Source organism: Heterodontus francisci, chromosome 37, assembly GCF_036365525.1.
Source record: "Heterodontus francisci isolate sHetFra1 chromosome 37, sHetFra1.hap1, whole genome shotgun sequence".
In the NCBI taxonomy this organism is placed as follows: Eukaryota; Metazoa; Chordata; class Chondrichthyes; order Heterodontiformes; family Heterodontidae; genus Heterodontus; species Heterodontus francisci.
The window spans coordinates 6,730,855-6,747,929 of record NC_090407.1 but is presented as its reverse complement, the minus strand read 5'-3'; the positions used below and the strand labels follow the sequence as shown (position 1 = coordinate 6,747,929).

At 41.4% G+C, this 17,075-nt stretch overlaps 1 protein-coding gene across 1 annotated transcript in view; it reads left to right on the top strand.

Moving 5' to 3' along the window:
* The window catches only part of ctnnbip1 (catenin, beta interacting protein 1), a 116,154-nt gene extending 99,625 nt beyond the window's left edge, over nt 1-16,529 (top strand). The window contains exon 4 of the mRNA XM_068016961.1: nt 11,270-16,529. Coding sequence (XP_067873062.1) covers nt 11,270-11,328 — 59 coding nt within the window. The 3' untranslated portion in view covers nt 11,329-16,529. The remainder of the gene's footprint in view (nt 1-11,269) is intronic.
* Nucleotides 16,530-17,075: the final 546 nt, after the last annotated feature.

Below are 17,075 nucleotides of genomic sequence, written 5' to 3'. Positions count from 1 at the left end.
CTATATTGCACTTGGAATTTCTTTGATTCTGGCATTGCATTTTTTGACCTCTTTGTCAATTAACCAGAGGATCACTAGCTCAGCAGAATGCAGGCAGCAAACCTGGTAACTGAGTTGTTAAAACTCAGATCCATACTCGATGATGTATTATTTAACCACTTAAATCTTCAGGAAACCAGGTTGAAGAATGTTGGCATGTTGTTGGACTGGGGTACTGAGCCCAGTCCACTCCTCATCTGGTACGTGCAAGCACATAGACACACAAATAAACACACGCTGCAGGGGTCACTGGATAACAACCAGAAGCAATAACCGTGACTAATTTGCACCTCCCTCACCCAGGAGCATGATATTACCCCAGCTGAGATCAGCTCATTCAGCACAAACTGGAGATCAAACCTGAGACGCTACTCATCTCTGTGGCTCAGCAACCCATTGAACAGTGCCTTGATCCACTGTGCATTGAGAGAACTCATATTTTGACTGTTTAATTTGCAAACTTATTGGCCACTCATTTATGGGCTGCAGAATGAAAAAGTAGAGACTTTGCTTTAACAGTATTGTAAATCTAAGAATGCTTTCTTCCAAAGGAACCTTTAGTCATAGAATCATTTACGGCGCAGAAAGATGCCATTCGGCCCATCGGGTCCATGCCGGAAATCGTGCTGTGGGATCTTTTACATCCAGCCAAGCAGGCAGATGGAGCCTCGGTTTAACGTCTCATCTGAAAGACAGCACCTCCTACAGTGCAGTACTCCCTCAGTGCTGCACTGAAGTGTCAGCCTTGATTTATTATGCTCTCGAGTCTTTGGTGTCAGCAGTGGAAAGCAGTGTATGAGTAGTAGATTCCAGGAACAATCCCTCACGCCCCAATTTTCTTGATCTCAGCCCCATTACTCTGAGGAAGTGCTGAACGAATCATTCTCTTGCTGTTCACTCACATCTTGTGAATTTGTTTGGGGCAGATAATGACACAGGGAGGAAAGAATGGGTTAATCCTCAAAATGCAAATTCATTTTGGGAAAATTGAGTTATTTGTTGGTGGTTTGGAAATTGTTTTCTGGATGGGGAGTTCAGCATGAATGTAGCCAGTAAGATGTAATGAAAGAGTTCCAGCCTCAGTGGATTCCAAGCTTTGTGTCACAGGTGTACACGTTCAAAAATGAGAGCATCATCTTCCATGTTGCAAATTGGAATTAAAAAGAGTACAACACAAGCTGGTTATCTGGAGTCTCCATAGGAAATTGCTGGCAGCTTGTCAGAATGTCACACTGGGTGCTGCTTTTACTCAAGGCTGTGTATATGTTCTGTTTAAAGTTGGGTAACCAGGTGGAGCAGTTAGCTTAATTAGATTTTTGTACGTCGAACCTGCTTATGAGCTGAAAGAATCAGCTGCCAGGACTTGTGATGGCAAGTCTGGAGTCAGGGCTCCAGGGAAAATCAGTGCCTCATGTATATTATTGGATTCTCTTAGTCTGTTAAAATGCTGCAGCTTCTTTCTGTCTGCTCCTAACCAAAATGTACGCTTGACTGAGGAGATCAAATCTAAGTTATAAGAGAATTATGGCAATTCACTGTCTGAAAACCGTGATCCTTGTGTTGATTTGACAATTCAGAATGTCACGCACTTATTCTGGAAAATAGTCTTGCACTCTGCAAAGGCTTGTGCCTATGCCAGGTTGCAAAAGGTTTTTCATAAATTTACTTCTGCCAGGGCAACAACTAGAGAAAACATTCATACACACAAGGATTGGTTGTTTTTAAAAAAAAATTTAAATCAGAATTTTAATGATGTATGATTGGCGTGCTTAATGGACATATTAAGGCAAAGCTGCGTGTTTGCTGTGCACATTTGTGAAGTGTGAAGCTTTGTACCATTGTTTGAGGTTCAAAGGCCATGCCTATTATTGAGCTTGGACGAAGACTGGGGTCAATTCAGTGAACAGTTATCAATCTGTTAGTGCTTATTACCTGAGCCAAGAATGCTGCAGAGTGTCCTTGGGCATAACACATAAAGTTGATGATGGAGGCGGATCTGTGTTGAGTTAGCTGATCACAGCTGCAGTGACAGGCAGATCACCAAAGTGTGGCTTCAGTTCCTTCATGATGTGGAGCAGGAAAAATTAGCCAGGCTTCGTTCTCCTGTTTACTAGCTAGTGGCTTCTCCCGGATGTCTATTTACACAGGCATTGGATAAGAATAGATTCGGGTGTGGCTTTAAAACCCTCCATAATCGTACAGCTTGGCACCATTTATGTTCTAAACTCACACATGATGAATGTCCACTTGGGCATTTTGAGACAAAAATATGAGCAAAACAAAAATTTGAATTTGGCAGCCAGGAGTTTAATTTTAAGCATATGCCCCATTTCATCACCATTTGACGTATTGCAAATTGCTTGGTTCTTTTAATAGCCTAAGTCCTAACCATCTACTAATCAAACAATTTTTATTATGTGCTCATTGAAAAGTGTAGAGTTTTGGGAATTAAAACTCGGACAGGAAGATAAAAATACTGCTCCTTCTGTTATTCCATGTTAGAATTCTTCTTTAAGATGGAGAGAGAGAGAGGTGATTCCGAGACTAGGGTTCTGAATCTAAATAAAGGAAACTATGAAGGTATAAGGCACGAGTTGGCTATGATAGATTGGGGAACGTTACTTAAAGGGTTGATAGTGGATAGGCAATGGTTAGCATTTAAAGAGCGCATGGATGAATTACAACAACTGTTCATTCCTGTCTGGCGCAAAAATAAAACAGGAAAGGTGGCTCAACTGTGGCTTACAAAAGAAATTAGGGATAGTATTAGATCCAAGGAGGAGAAATATAAAATGGCCAGAACAAGCAGCAAATCTGAGGATTGGGAGCAGTTTAGAATTCAGCAAAGGAGGACAAAGGGAATGATTAAGAAGGGGAAAATAGAGTATGAAAGTAAGCTTGCAGAGAACATAAAAACTGACTGTAAAAGCTTCTATAGATATGTGAAGAGGAAAAGATTAGTGAAGACAAATGTGGATCCCTTACAGTCAGAAACGGGGGAATTTATAATGGAGAATAAAGAAATGGCAGACCAATTAAATACATAATAAAAACAAGAAATGCTGGAACCACTCAGCAGGTCTGGCAGCATCTGTGAAAAGAGAAGCAGAGTTAACGTTTCGGGTCAGTGACCCTTCATCGGAACTGACAAATATTCGAAAAGTCACAGGTTATAAGCAAGTGAGGTGGGGGTGGGGCAAGAGATAACAAAGGAGGTCTAGACCAAAAGGTCACGGAGCAAAGGCAAACAATATGTTAATGGTGTGTTGAAAGACAAAGCATTAGTAAGGAGGACACAAATTACCTCCCAGAAATGTTGGGGAATATAGGCTCTAGTGAGAAGGAGGAACTGTATGAAATCCGTATTAGTAGGGAAATGATGTTAGGGAAATTGGTGGGATTGAAGGCCAATAAATCCCCAGGGCCTGATCATCTACATCCCAGAGTACTGAAGGAAGTGGCCCTAGAAATATTAGATGCATTGCTGGTCATTTTTCAAAATTCTGTTGACTCTGGAACAGTTCTAATGGATTGGAGGGTAGCTAATGCAACCCCACTATTTAAAAAAGGAGGTAAAGAGAAAACAGGGAATTATAGAACTGTTAGCCTGACATCAGTAGTGGGGAAAATGCTAGAGTCTATTATAAAAGATGTAATAGCAGAGCACTTGGAAAACAATGACAGGATCGGACAAAGTCAACATGGATTTACGAAAGGGAAATCATGCTTGACATATCTGCTGGAATTTTTTGAGGATGTAACTAGTAGAATAGATAAGGGAGAACCAGTGGATGTGGTGTATTTGGACTTTCAGAAGGCTTTCGATAAGGTCCCACATAAGAGATTAGCATGCAAAATTAAAGCACATGGAATTGGGGGTAAGGTACTGACATGGATAGAGAGCTGGTTGGCAGACAGGAAACAAAGAGTTGGAATAAATGGGTCTTTTTCCGAGTGGCAGGCAGTGACTAGTGGGGTACTGCAGGGATCAGTGCTGGGACCCCAGCTATTCACAATATATATTAATGATATAGATGAGGGAATTAAATGTAATATATCCAAGTTTGCAGACGACACAAAGCTGGGTGGGAGTGTGAGCTGTGATGAGGATACAGAGAAGCTTCAGTGTGATTTGGACAGGTTGAGTGAGTGGGCAAATACATGGCAGATGCAGTGTAATGTGGATAAATGTGAGGTTATCCACTTTGGTGGCAAAAACAGAAAGGTAGATTATTATCTGAACAGTGATAGATTGGGAAAGGGGGACGTGCAGCGAGACCTGGGTGTCCTTGTACACCAGTCGCTGAAAGTAAGCATGCAGGTGCAGCAGGCAGTTAAGAAGGCAAATGGTATGTTGGCCTTCATAGCGAGACGATTCGAGTAAGGATGTCTTTCTGAAATTAGACAAGGCCTTGCTGAGACCACATCTGGAGTATTGTGTGCAGTTTTGCTCTCCTTATCTGAGGAAGGATGTTCTTGCTATGGAGGTAGTGCAGCGAAGGTTCACCAGACTGATTCCTGGGATGGCAGGACTGAAGTATGAAGAGCGATTGGGTCAATTAGGCTTGTATTCGCTAGAGTTTAGAAGAATGAGAGGGAATCTCATAGAAACCTACAAACTTCTAACAGGACTGGACAGACTAAATGCTGGAAGGATGTTCGCGATGGTGGGGGAGTCCAGGACTGGTGGCCACAGTCTAAGGATAAGGGATAAACCATTTAGGACTGAGATGAGGAGGGATTTCTTCACCCAGACAGTGGTGAACCTGTGGAATTCTCTACCACAGAAAGCAGTTGAGGCCAAATCATTAAATATATTCAAGAAAGAGTTAGGTATAGGGCTAAAGGGATCAAGGGATACAGGGAGAAAGCGGGAACAGGGTACTGAGTTTGGAAGATCAGCCATGATCGTATTGATTGGCAGTGCAGGCTCGAAGGGCCGAATGGCCTCCTCCCATTTTTTCTATGTTTTCTATTAAGTGGCATTCCGTCTGCAGAAAGGATATCTGATAGTAGGGTGGGGCTGACTGGCCTTAACTTGAAATAAAAATCTTCTGCACATTATGATGTAATACAGTTAAAGCAGTGACAAGGTTCCTTTAAAAGCTTTTATTTTAGGACAAAATTGAGGAAACTATCTTGCTAATAAATTTGGAATAAAATGCTAATCTCTAATAATCATGAAACTACCAGATTGTCATTAAAAACCTATCTGGTTCACTAATGTCCTTCAGGGGAGGAAATCTGCCATCCTTACCCGGTCTGGCGTACATTTGACTCCAGAGCCACAGCAATATGGTTGATTCTTTACTGCCCTCTGAAATGGCCTAGTAAGCCATTCAGCTCAAGGGCAGTTTATGCATGGGCAATAAATGGTGGACTTGCCAGCAACGCTCACATCCCAAGAACAAATATTTTTTTTAAATGGCAGTTTGGTCTTGGAACCTTGGGGCAAAATAGGCAGAAGTCAGTGAGAATAGGTTGATGGCAACTGTTGAGTATTCCAAGAAAGGCACTATTCCTTTCGGAACAAGATTAGGCCATTCAGCACGTTGAACCCATTTTGCCTTTCAGTGACTCCATCTACCCACCTTGGTTCATTAACCCTTAATACACTTGTCTAACAAAAATCTATCAGTCTCACTTTTGAAATTTTCTCTTGACCTAGCCTCATTGTTTTTGGAGGAAGACTTCCAGATTTCCATTACACTTGGTGACAAATGCTTCCTGACATTACCCCTGAACAGCCCAGCTTTAATTTTCAGGTTATGCCCCACCTTGGTTCTGGATTCCCCACCAGAGGAAATAGTTTTACTTTATCTACCCTCTCAAATTATCTTAAACATTTCAATTAGATCACCCCTTAATCTTCTATACTCAAGGGAATATTAACCTTGTCTATGAAACCTGACTTCATAATTTAATCCTTTTAGCCTTGTTTCAAAGATGGTTATTCATTTCTGTGTGTTCAGATTATGTGGTATATTACGGCAGTTTTTGTTTTTTTAATTTATTTAATTGATATTGTAATTTCCCTACTTGCCAGCTCAGTTCATTCACGTGTTTGGCTGATTGCTTCATCTCTACTGCCTGGACATGAGAATAATTAAAAATAATTATGTATTTGCACATTTCTATGCATTAGCACACACAAGGATTAGTTCAGATATGGAGTGAAACTACTGAGCTAATTACATTTCACTATCTTCGGTGGTGCATTTTAAATTCTGTTTAGCTGCTGGAGCTCCTCTTAATGGTCTCATATTTAGTGTTAGTTTATCATTTATCATCTCATCATTTTAATTGATGTCTCTCTAAGTGCTCTCTTTTGCTGTACACAGTAAACTTCTGATAGCACTGAGAGACTCTGCTAGTCCTATAAGAAAGTTCTGATTAGCTGGAAGTGATGGAACTTTAATATAAAGACCAGATAAAGCTTCAGAACCTTGTATTGGCTGCATCACTGACTGAGAGGGGAAAAATAACCTTTAAGAAACATCAAATGGCATGACTCCCAGACAGTCCAACTCCAGCATGCCACAAAGTGGTAGATTAAAGTCTTTGGCACTGACTGAGCACCTTGGGATGCTTGGTTAAAGGCACTACATAAATGCAAGCTGCTGCTGTTGGCTCCCCATATTGTGAACCTTTGGTCACCGCCTTTGTTGGGAGGCCCTCAGTGGGGCGCAGGGAGAGAGAGAGGGGGAATTGGTGGGGACAAACTCCCAAAGCTGGTTGAGTACCGTCTCAGTGCTTTATTTTAGGTCAGCAATGGCAGAGGCCCAGGAGCTGGTCTGAGAGCCTGTGAGATTACGTGCTGAATTCCAGGAGTGAGACTATTTTACAGACTTCAATTTGAATATTTTGCTTGTATCTGCTTGTGACAAAAAATTATTCAATTTTGTGTTTGATATATCATGGTATTAGATTCTTACTTTCTGTAACAGCACATGTGGATTAAAAGGCAGATTCATCCATTGAAAATGGCTCAGGCTGGTTTGATGTACAGGATCATTGGAATAAATATTATGTATGCAGCAGGTACCCAAGGGAGGGGCCAACCTATTCAGTTCTGCATTCACATCTTTTTGTCTGTATTTTTGTTAAGTTGGCAGTTCTTTTTGATGTTGAGATGCATAATTTGATTTTTTCTTTGAAAAATATTTCTCAGTATATCTGAAGCCATTAGCGTGAGAGAAACAGGTCAGAGAGAGAGGGAGTGAGACTTCAGAGTATATTGGTAATAGAACCAATACGACACAGAAGGAGGCCATTCAGCCCATCGTGTCCGTGCCGGCCGAAAAAACTAGCCGCCCCACCTTCCAGCACCTGGTCCATAGTCTTGCAGGTTAGATGTTCAGGTACCTTTTTAAAGAATTGAGGGTTTCTGCCTCCTCCACCATTCCTGGCACCAAATTCCAGACACCCATCACCCTCTGGGTGAAAAAGTGTTTCCTCACGTCCCCTCTAATCCTTCTACCAATCACAATTCTGTGCCCCCTGGCAATTGACCCCTCTGCAAGGGGAAACAGGTCCTTCCTGTCCGCTCTATCTAGGCCCCTCATAATTTTGTACACCTCAATTAAGTCTCCCCTCAGCCTCCTCTGTTCCAAGGAAAACAACCCTAGCCTATGCAATTTTCCTCATTGTTGCAACTTTTAAGCCCTGGCAACATTCTTGTAAATCTTTTCTGTACTCTCTCCAGAGCAATTATGTCCTTCCTGTAATGTGCTGAGAACTGCACACAATACTCCAGCTGTGGCCTAACCAGCATTTTATACAGTTCGAGCATCACATCCCTGCTTTTGTATTCTATACCTCGGCCAATAAAAGAAAGCATTCCATATACCTTCTTCACTCTATCTACCTGTCCTGCCACCTTTAGGGACCTGTGGACATGCACTGCAATGTATCTCATTTCTTCTACCCCTCTCAATATCCTCCCTTTTATTGTGTATTCCCTCGCTTTATTTGCCCTCCCCAAATGCATTATCTCACACTTCTCTGGATTGAATTCCATTTGCCACTTTCCCACCCACTCAACCAAACCATCGATATCATTCTGGAGTTTGCGCAGGGTAATATTCAAGGACAATTGTGCAGTTTCTATTTCAGGCACAACAGTCATTTCTTTATTTTGAGTAGAGGTAGTTACATCTATAACGACTAAAAATCTGCATCATATTATTGCTTCTATGCTCTTATCCACTGTTTAATAAATTAGCATTTTGTAGCCTAAGCTGCAGACTTACGAAGAGTTCATTTTGATGGTTTCCAAAGTCAAAGAAAATCGCCTGAAGACCTATAATATACCCAGTATGGACTCTGGACTCAGTACCAATTATTTAGATACTCCTTGAGACCCGCAAAACATTTGCAGTGAAATTAGTATCTTTATTGCAACAGTACTTCCTTAAATCCCCATTCCATCCTTCCCATGCCATCGTTCTCATATCAGACCCATCCCGTTCCCCCATCCCACACATTCTTCCCCTCTTAACCCCATCCCCCATTCCACACCTCCCATGCCATCTCTCAACACCCCCCCGCACCCCTGTTGTTGAGGCCAGGGAGTGGTATGGGCCTGCACTGTACTATTATATAAGATTGGGCAGGTAAAGACACACTCTAGGTCATAGGAACCTGGGTCTCGCATACAGAAATACTGAATCAGAGAAAATTATCTAGAGTAAAGACATGGACGGTTACTCTCTTCCATTTCAGACTACGTTGTGAATTATGATCCCTCAGCTTATATTGCTTATTTATTTTCCTGCCTTGCTGATAACATTTTTCAGTACTGTTCACTGCTTTTAAATTGGAACAATAAAATTGCTCAGGAATACAGTGATGGAGTTTATTTCATGTTGAGGGAGTTGTCAGTCTTTGCATCAATCAAATCCAAAGTTTTAAAAAAAATGGAAGAGGAAGCTGTAGGGAGAATCTTCCTGCAGTATAGACCTCCATATCTTAACCAGACAGACTACTTCACCCACCCCCAACCCGATCGAAAGACTATCAAGAATACAAATGTTGCAGAAGTTAATACTTTATGGTCCCTTTATACAAGTGAGCTGTCAGTAAAAAATGTCCCAGCCCATTGTTGTCATTGAAGGCAGCTCTGACGTCCTGAATTGGGGTTTTGATTCACTGGCTCAGGTTTCAACTGCACTCGCTGGTAAATGCTATGGTCACATGCCAGCAGCTGGGCACCAGCCTCCCCACCCTGGCAATTGGTTATATAAGTCTCATCTCACAGTCTCTCCGTACAAGCCAACTATCTGCTTTCATTATTATTGGCCTCTACGGACCTATAAAGAAAAACCTGCATTTCTATAGAGCCTTTCACAACCTCAGAAAATCCCAAAGTGCTTACAGTCAATGAAGAACTTTTTGAAGTGCAGTCACTGCTATAATGTAGGAAACCAGCAGCCAATTTGCACACAACAAGCTCCCACAACAGCCATGTGATAATGACCAGATAATCTGTTTTAGTGATGTTTATTGAGGAATGAATATTGTCCAGGATATTAAGAATAGCTCCCCTGCTGCTCTTTGAAATAGTACCATGGGATTTTTTTTATCTCCACCTGAGGGGGCAGATTGGGCCTTGGTTTAAGGTCTCATCCAAAGGACGGCACCTCCAACAGTGCAGCACATCCTCAGTACTGCACTTAAGTGTCGGCCTTGATTTTTGCGCTCAAGTCCCTGGAGTGAAACCCACAAACTTCTGGCTCTAAGGCGAAAGTGCTACTAACTAAGCCATGGCTGACATCTATCTTCCATCTTCCCACATTGGGTAACGTGTAAAGTGAAAGTGATAAAAATCACAGTAACTGCACACTGAAAATGCAGGATTCACAGGCATTTGAGTAGAATTTAAGTTACTCTTTAGAGAATGATGAAGGTCCGAAGATTCTGACCCTGCTCAGGCAAACAAGCATAATGTACACACAGGAGAAATATTTTCATACAAATAAATTTATTTACTTTCAAAACAACCAGATAGTGACATTGTGGATGATTCCAGAGCTTGGTGAATGCAGAGCCTCTTCAATCAGTGGATGAAATATTTGACTTGGTGCACTAAGGTATCGCGTTACATAGAAACAAAATAAAAGCCTCTTCTACTCCACATGTGTAGTCTCTTGTTCTTAAATGGTCTGAATTGACTGGAAATCCTGATCTTTTCTTAATTAAAACAAGTAACTTTGTTTGTATTGATGACTTGAGTTCGGTTTGAAGCTTTTCTTCAGCACTTTCTTTTCCCCTTGCTCTGTCGTCTCAAATCCAGCACAGATTGATTACACTTCAAAGTGTCGAGTTTTTTTCTCAAAAAAAGGTCATGTGCTGCTATTTTATGCCTTGATGACCCAGCCCTCTCCACAAGGACTGCACCCAGGGATTTCTAAGAAGCCACAATTTCCTTTTGAGTTCATGATGTGCCTATTCAGACCTCTTCTCCCTGATCCACTCCCCCCAACCCCCCCAAATGGAGTACCTGAACAGTTGTCTTAAAAGGGCAAGCCAGATTAAACACAGCTCAACCTTAGCAACCATGCAGTAGTCCCAAAACTACCCTTCAGAAATGCCGAAGATGATCGGCTAAATCATCCATTTCTTTGTTCGTTCATGCGACGTGAGCTTCACTGGCAAGGCCAGCGTTTGTTGCCCATCTCTAATTGCCCTTGAGCAGGTGGTGGTGAGCCACATCTTGAACTGCTGTAGCGACATCATTCTTGGGAGACGTCATTCGGAATTACATAAATTTACAACAAAGTTACTCTTTGATCTATAGGAAAGTGCAATATAGATAGATTACTGCTGAATGGTGACTGTGCAATGGAGCCTTATTTAGGTAGACCCTGGCGTTAGTATTTCTTTGAGCCCTGAACATTATTGTTGTGATTTCAATTAACAGCTATTATGAAATCATGGCTTGATTTAGTTTCCCTCTTTCTAAAGCATAGAATGGTACAGGATAGGAGGCCATGCAGCATAATTATTAAGACTAATGCAGCCTTTGGGGTGAGCTGGTTTTACACAAATCCCATTCCATGTATGGCTGGCAAATTAAAGTGCCATTGCTTCAAACTGTCGGTTATCAGCAGTGCTTTCGATATCAAGCTGATTACTCGCTGTTACCCAGAGTCTACAATAATTTTAACAGTTTAACCAGTATCTCCACTGTCACTTGCTAACCTGTGGTAACTTTTTTTTAACTCTGCAGGTGCAGAGGACGTTGTGATGGCCTTCTCCAGACAAGAAACAGAAGATAGGCGGCAATGAAGGGGAATAGTTACTGATGGTTGGGGGCAGGCAGCAAGATTGTGGACAATGCATGTGAAGATTCCAGTGTGTTCACAAGTTGCTTGTCTTTTGTACTGTAGCATCACAGCTGCGTGTCTGTGATGACCAGTGTTGTTCATCTGGACTGCCTCTACCGACCAGAAAAAAAAGACTTGTTTTTTTTTGATTGGCAGAAAGGACCCACTGTCCTGTGTTTTATTTGTTTGTGTGCATTGTTTTAATTTTTTTTTAAAGTACATAAAGGTTGCTCCTGGCCTGCAGCACAAATGCAGCTCGGGTGTCGTCTGACTAAAGGGGGTCTGTGCTCCTCCTACTCTGCGCTAAAGTGTCATTTGTCCACTCCCACTATGGAAGCTGATGCAGTATTTTCCAGTTCATGTCAGTGGACTCTGTGGAGAATTGATTAACATCATACATCCTTTACAGCAGATTAATAAACATTGACTGGAAACAGCACATAGACAATTTGAAATGTTTAATTTAAGTTGTAAGTCAACTAATTTAGTTATCTGTTCTTTTTTGTATCAACAGTTAAGCTGCTTGCAGAGAATTTTTTTTCTAAACTTAGACAATCTGTTTGTGCACAGTGACCAAAATGTATTCAAATAACTTGTGTGCTTTTTTTCAGTTCCCTTGGCCTCTCCTGTTTTTTTTTAAGGAAAATGAATCATGTCGGCTGACAATTTACTAAAAGAAAATACTAGCTGCGTATGCCAGAGGACAAAGGCAACACATTTTACAAAAAGAAACGGTGGTGGGGGGTGGGATGCGGGAACAGAGAAATAAGCCATCAGGGAGAGATCTGGTTTTAACAATCAGAACAGCTTAGGTTACTGGTGAGGATGCAGTTGCTGAGTAACCTGTCCCTAACGTGGTGTTGTCAGCACTGGGAGAATGCAAGCATCCATTTCATAGATACCTTTAGTGAAGCCTGAATGCTGAGTCCTCGATATTCACAAAGTGGAAGGCTGTTGTGTTTTTATTATTCTTATTTTACTTTATATGTGACACCAAAAAAAAAACTGTCTGACTGTCCACAGTTTTAACTGTGTCCCAGTTTTAGAACTCCTCATGCTGAACTCTCAGTAAGTGAGGCAAATGTTGCATGTATATGTGTGTTCTGTTTTGACAGCTGGTTATAAAGTTAAGGCACCTGGTATAAAGTTAACACTTGCTACAGGTATTTTGTGAAGGTGGATGCTACTAAATTGGTTATACTAAGGCAGATTCTGTACTCTGAACACTACTGTCCTTGACTTGGATTACAGTTAAGGAAATGTATTGATTTTTTTTTTCTTGCAAACAAAACCTAGCAAAGAACAAGTAATGCGAGCTGTCTGATTCAGGAAACACTGTTCCCTGCTGCAAGGCTCTCTGTGCTTGTTTTTCAAAATGATTAACATTTCCCTCTTCCACCCCCGCCCCCCCCCCCCCACCCTGCCGCCACCAACCCACCAGCCTTAAAGAAATACAAAGTGCAAATTCTGTTTCTCACAAGCCAGGCTTTCACAGTAGTAGGTAAATTTGTGACTAAAATGCTTTATCACTTGCTTCTAAGCTGATGGGGGTATTTGAAGCTTCAAAGTACCAAGGGTTTGCCTTGCAAGAGGTGCTGCTGCATCTCAGTGCAGCAGTGGCTGGTTTATTTTTAGTGTGGATGCTCTACACATTCAACACTCACAAAATGGCTGATTGTTTTCATGACCCTGTTTCGACAATGTATTGTGCATCTACTGATCACAGTAGATAATGTATCTTTTGTCTATCCCACACCCTCCCCCTCCCCCAATGTGCCCAATTTTTAGTTAGAGATGAAATTAGTTTGCCACTTAAGTCGAGTTGTACTGTTTAACTATTGTTCTTGTTATGGTTCGTTGTGTTATGGGATCCACTGGTTCTTTCTCTCTAGGATAATTGAAAATACATTGAAAACTATCCCCATGTTCGCTTTGCGTGAAGTATTTAAACTTTTTTTTCGTGACACTGAACTGTTTGCATCTGGTTTGGTCTTTTTCAGAATAGCTCCTTTGTCCTTAATAGTTCAATCTATCACTGTTGAAAAAGAAATCTTCAAAGCAGCGCCATTGTAGAAAAAATAGCATTATTCCTGGTTTCTGCTGTCCCATCGGTGAGGTGGAGCAGAGTAGTTGTACTTCTCCTTTAGCGAGGGAAATATCAGAGGGCAGGTCATTTCGGACTGCTCTTACTCACTTCGGAGGAGGCAACAAGCAGAAGCTCAGGAGTCAATTATCTGCCTTTTCAGAAGGAGTTGCTTCAACCAAGAGGGGGGAGAACACAAAAATAAAGCAACTGACAAGTCTTCTGTCAGTGAAGCAGCCGTGTATGTTATCCAGCACAATAGAATGGTAAGACATGGATTCACATCCATCGTAAGTTCTTTACCTCAGCATCTGCAATCTGTGTTAAACAGAAGCCATGTGTTCTCCACAAGGAAGATTGGAGCCCTTCTCAAATAGCCAGTTCTAAGTAGAATTAACTCAGCGTTATGTCAGTGTGTTATGTAGGGGGGAAAAATAGACTGATGATGTACATTTAACTTGCACTCAGTGTGGAAATTTTGATGATTTTAGAGCTGTGGAAGGTAACTGGCTTGCATGGGGTTGTGCTCATATACCAAAACCACCGCTGTGAAGGTTTCCAGATAGAAAAATGCTTTCAGCTGCAAAAGTAGGCATTTAATCCAGGATTCATTGTAGCTCTGTAGACATTCAATCAGACTGTAGTGACTTTCTGGTAGATTAGCTCCTCAGTTGTTCTTTTTTACCCAACTCCTCCCAATGCTAATGAATTGCATTGAGCTACAGCTCTACAAAGTGCCTGCAACCTCATCCCCTGCAGTTATTCGCCCAAGTAGCCATTCTACATGACGGTAAGTTGCGTAGGCTATGGCATCTTTGTCTTAAATCCATTCCTCACCCAGTGTCTACATGAGCTTGCTATCCAGCAATGGTGGGTATTGGAAATCAGGACCACTTGGTTTTCTGTGAAATTAGCAATAAGTTAATTGCATGTATCATGATACATATTGGATATGCCAGTATTAGGCATATATTAAGTACATGGTTGCAGGATCATTTTAAGATCTTTCAAGCTGAGACCTAAATACCATCTCATTTACTGGCTGTACAACCACTTCTCTATAAATGTTATGGAGTGATGCTATCTTCAATATCCACAAGCCCCAACATTATAATAGCCAGATCTGAGCGAGGAAACATGTCAATGGCCTTTAAATTTGATGGTTCTGCCTCCTTTTTTCAGGTACTCAACCATCCAGTTTCCTAAAAGTGGTGCTTAGGGCATGTGGCTGAAACATGTGTTCAGTCCCCTACTTGAACATGCATGTTTGAGGCCCCCTTTGCAAAACTGGGCTGGCTGCCTTCAGAAAAATCTCTATATGTGGCCTAACCAGCAATCCTTAATTTATTAATAATAACATGCTTATTGTAACAAATGTGAGCTGAATCAGTGTCCAGCTTGTCTCAGCTCAATGAGATTCCATAAAACCCACCTTTTCACAGGTATCCAATCGGCAGTGGCAGAGACGCATCATTGGTTGGATTCCCTTTCCCACCACTGCCAATTGTGGCCGAAAAGGCAAATATTTTATTTTAAATTATGCTCTACAGCAGTATGGTTAGTGTGTGTGCAGTTTTTTTAAACTTTGTTTTGCTGACCTAGTTTTATACTGATACATTGGGCAGTACACCTATTAGTGGGGTGATAGGGTTGCTGGTACTTGAGCTGTTGGTCGTTTATGTTTGGTTACTGTTTGTCCTCCAGCTAGTGAATCTCCTCACGGTAGAAATGGAGAGATTTGAACAGCCAACTCCACTGCCGCAGGGAAGTAGCAGTAGCTGTGCCACACAGTTCAGCAAACTGATAATGGTATGGCATTTGTTATGGCTGCTGTATAATATTGCATTGTAACTTTCTGTTCCTATTTGCCCGAGAGTGCTGCTGTTTGTTTATTTCTGCGAGTGCTTATCAGGTCTTTAAATTGCTGGAAGTCAGGATAACATGAATATAAGCAAGACACTTAATTTGAACTAGAAAACCTGAGTAGAAAGCATCACAGAAGACATGAACAGAAAGTGCTGGAAATACTCAGCAGGTCTGGCAGCATCTGTGGAGAGAGAAGCAGTTAACGTTTCAGGTCTGTGACCTTTCATCAGAAATAAGTAGAGGTAGAGACAGGTAATCATGAGGTACTGTGTGTGGAACACCATGCATCCTGTGCTGCTGAGACTGTAGAAAGATCCTGTAGAAGAAACAGGCAAGGGTTGAATAAGGCAGGATTGAGGTTAGGTAGATGTTCTGGACATGTATTTATTTACCTTTAAGGAGCACGACAGGCAGGAAGAGATTTTGCCAAATTATCCCTCAGAAGGTTAAACTAAGTGTTGTTTGAAGCGACAATAGGGAAAATTGTTCATGCTCTGAAAATGGGGTTCATGAAACTTTTTCTTCGTCTGTCCTTAGTTCCGTAAAATAATTTAGAACTGACCTTTTGAACTAATCACACTGATTTCAATTAACTTTTGACAGAAGGAGGGAGTGAGAAGACCTTGGGATCGACTTACCTCTGTTTTCTAATTATGTTTTCCTTGCTTTATTCTTGCACCTGCTTATGTGAAATACCTCCTTGTCCCCTCTCCTGTCTAATTGGATTCAAACTAAGAATTGAATTATTGTTCTTGTACTGCTCCATCCTCCAATTTAATTAAATACTAATTATAAATATAGCGGTGTTTGTATTCTGAGGTGTATGTCTATAAACTGTGCCCGTCAGCAATCCTTTCTATCATTGGAACAGGCCACAGCCATCCACGCCCAAGGACCTCTGCACTGTAATGGCTGGGTTCCAGAGCTGCTAGACCCCAACATCAATGTACAGGAATGAGTTTGGTGTATTCCAGACATATTGAGACTTCCCTTTTACGTAGCTATTTTAATCATACTGTTTCTGTTCAAGTGTTGCATCTTATGATAATGTAACTACAAAAAGAAAGTTGAAATGTTTTTACCGCAGTATATTGTAGCAAATTAATTTTTTGTGGGGGATGGGGATGGAGTAGAGGGTGAATAAAGATCATTGATGTCCTATGACCTAATTTGACCCTAATCTGTCATTTTTCATAATAAAGAATAAAGTTAAACATTTGTCTTCATTTGTGTGTCTACAACTGATTCTATCACTAAGTTTGCCTATTTCTACCTCCATAACATTGCCCAACTCCACCCCTGCCTCAGCTCATCTGCCACTGAAACCCTCATCCATGCCTTTGTTACCTCTTGACTTGACTAACTCAATGCACATTTGATCAGCTTCCCACATTTTATCCTCCATAAACTTGAGGTCATTCAAAACTCTGCTGCCTAGGTCCTAATTCATGCCACGTTCCTTTCGCCCATCACCCCTTTGCTTGCTGATCTGCATTGGCTCCCAGTTAGGCAACGCCTCAATTTTAACATTATAGAGTCGTACAGCATAGAAATAGGCCCTTTGGCCCACTGCGTCCATGCTGACCATAATGCCTATCTATACTAATCCCACCTGCCTGCATTAATTCCATATCTCTCTATGCCTTGCTCTTTCAAGTACCTGTCCAGATGTTGCTACTGTTCCTGCCTCCATCACCACCTCAGGCAGCTCATTCCAGATACCCACTGTTCTTTGTGTGAAAAATTTACCCCTTTGATCT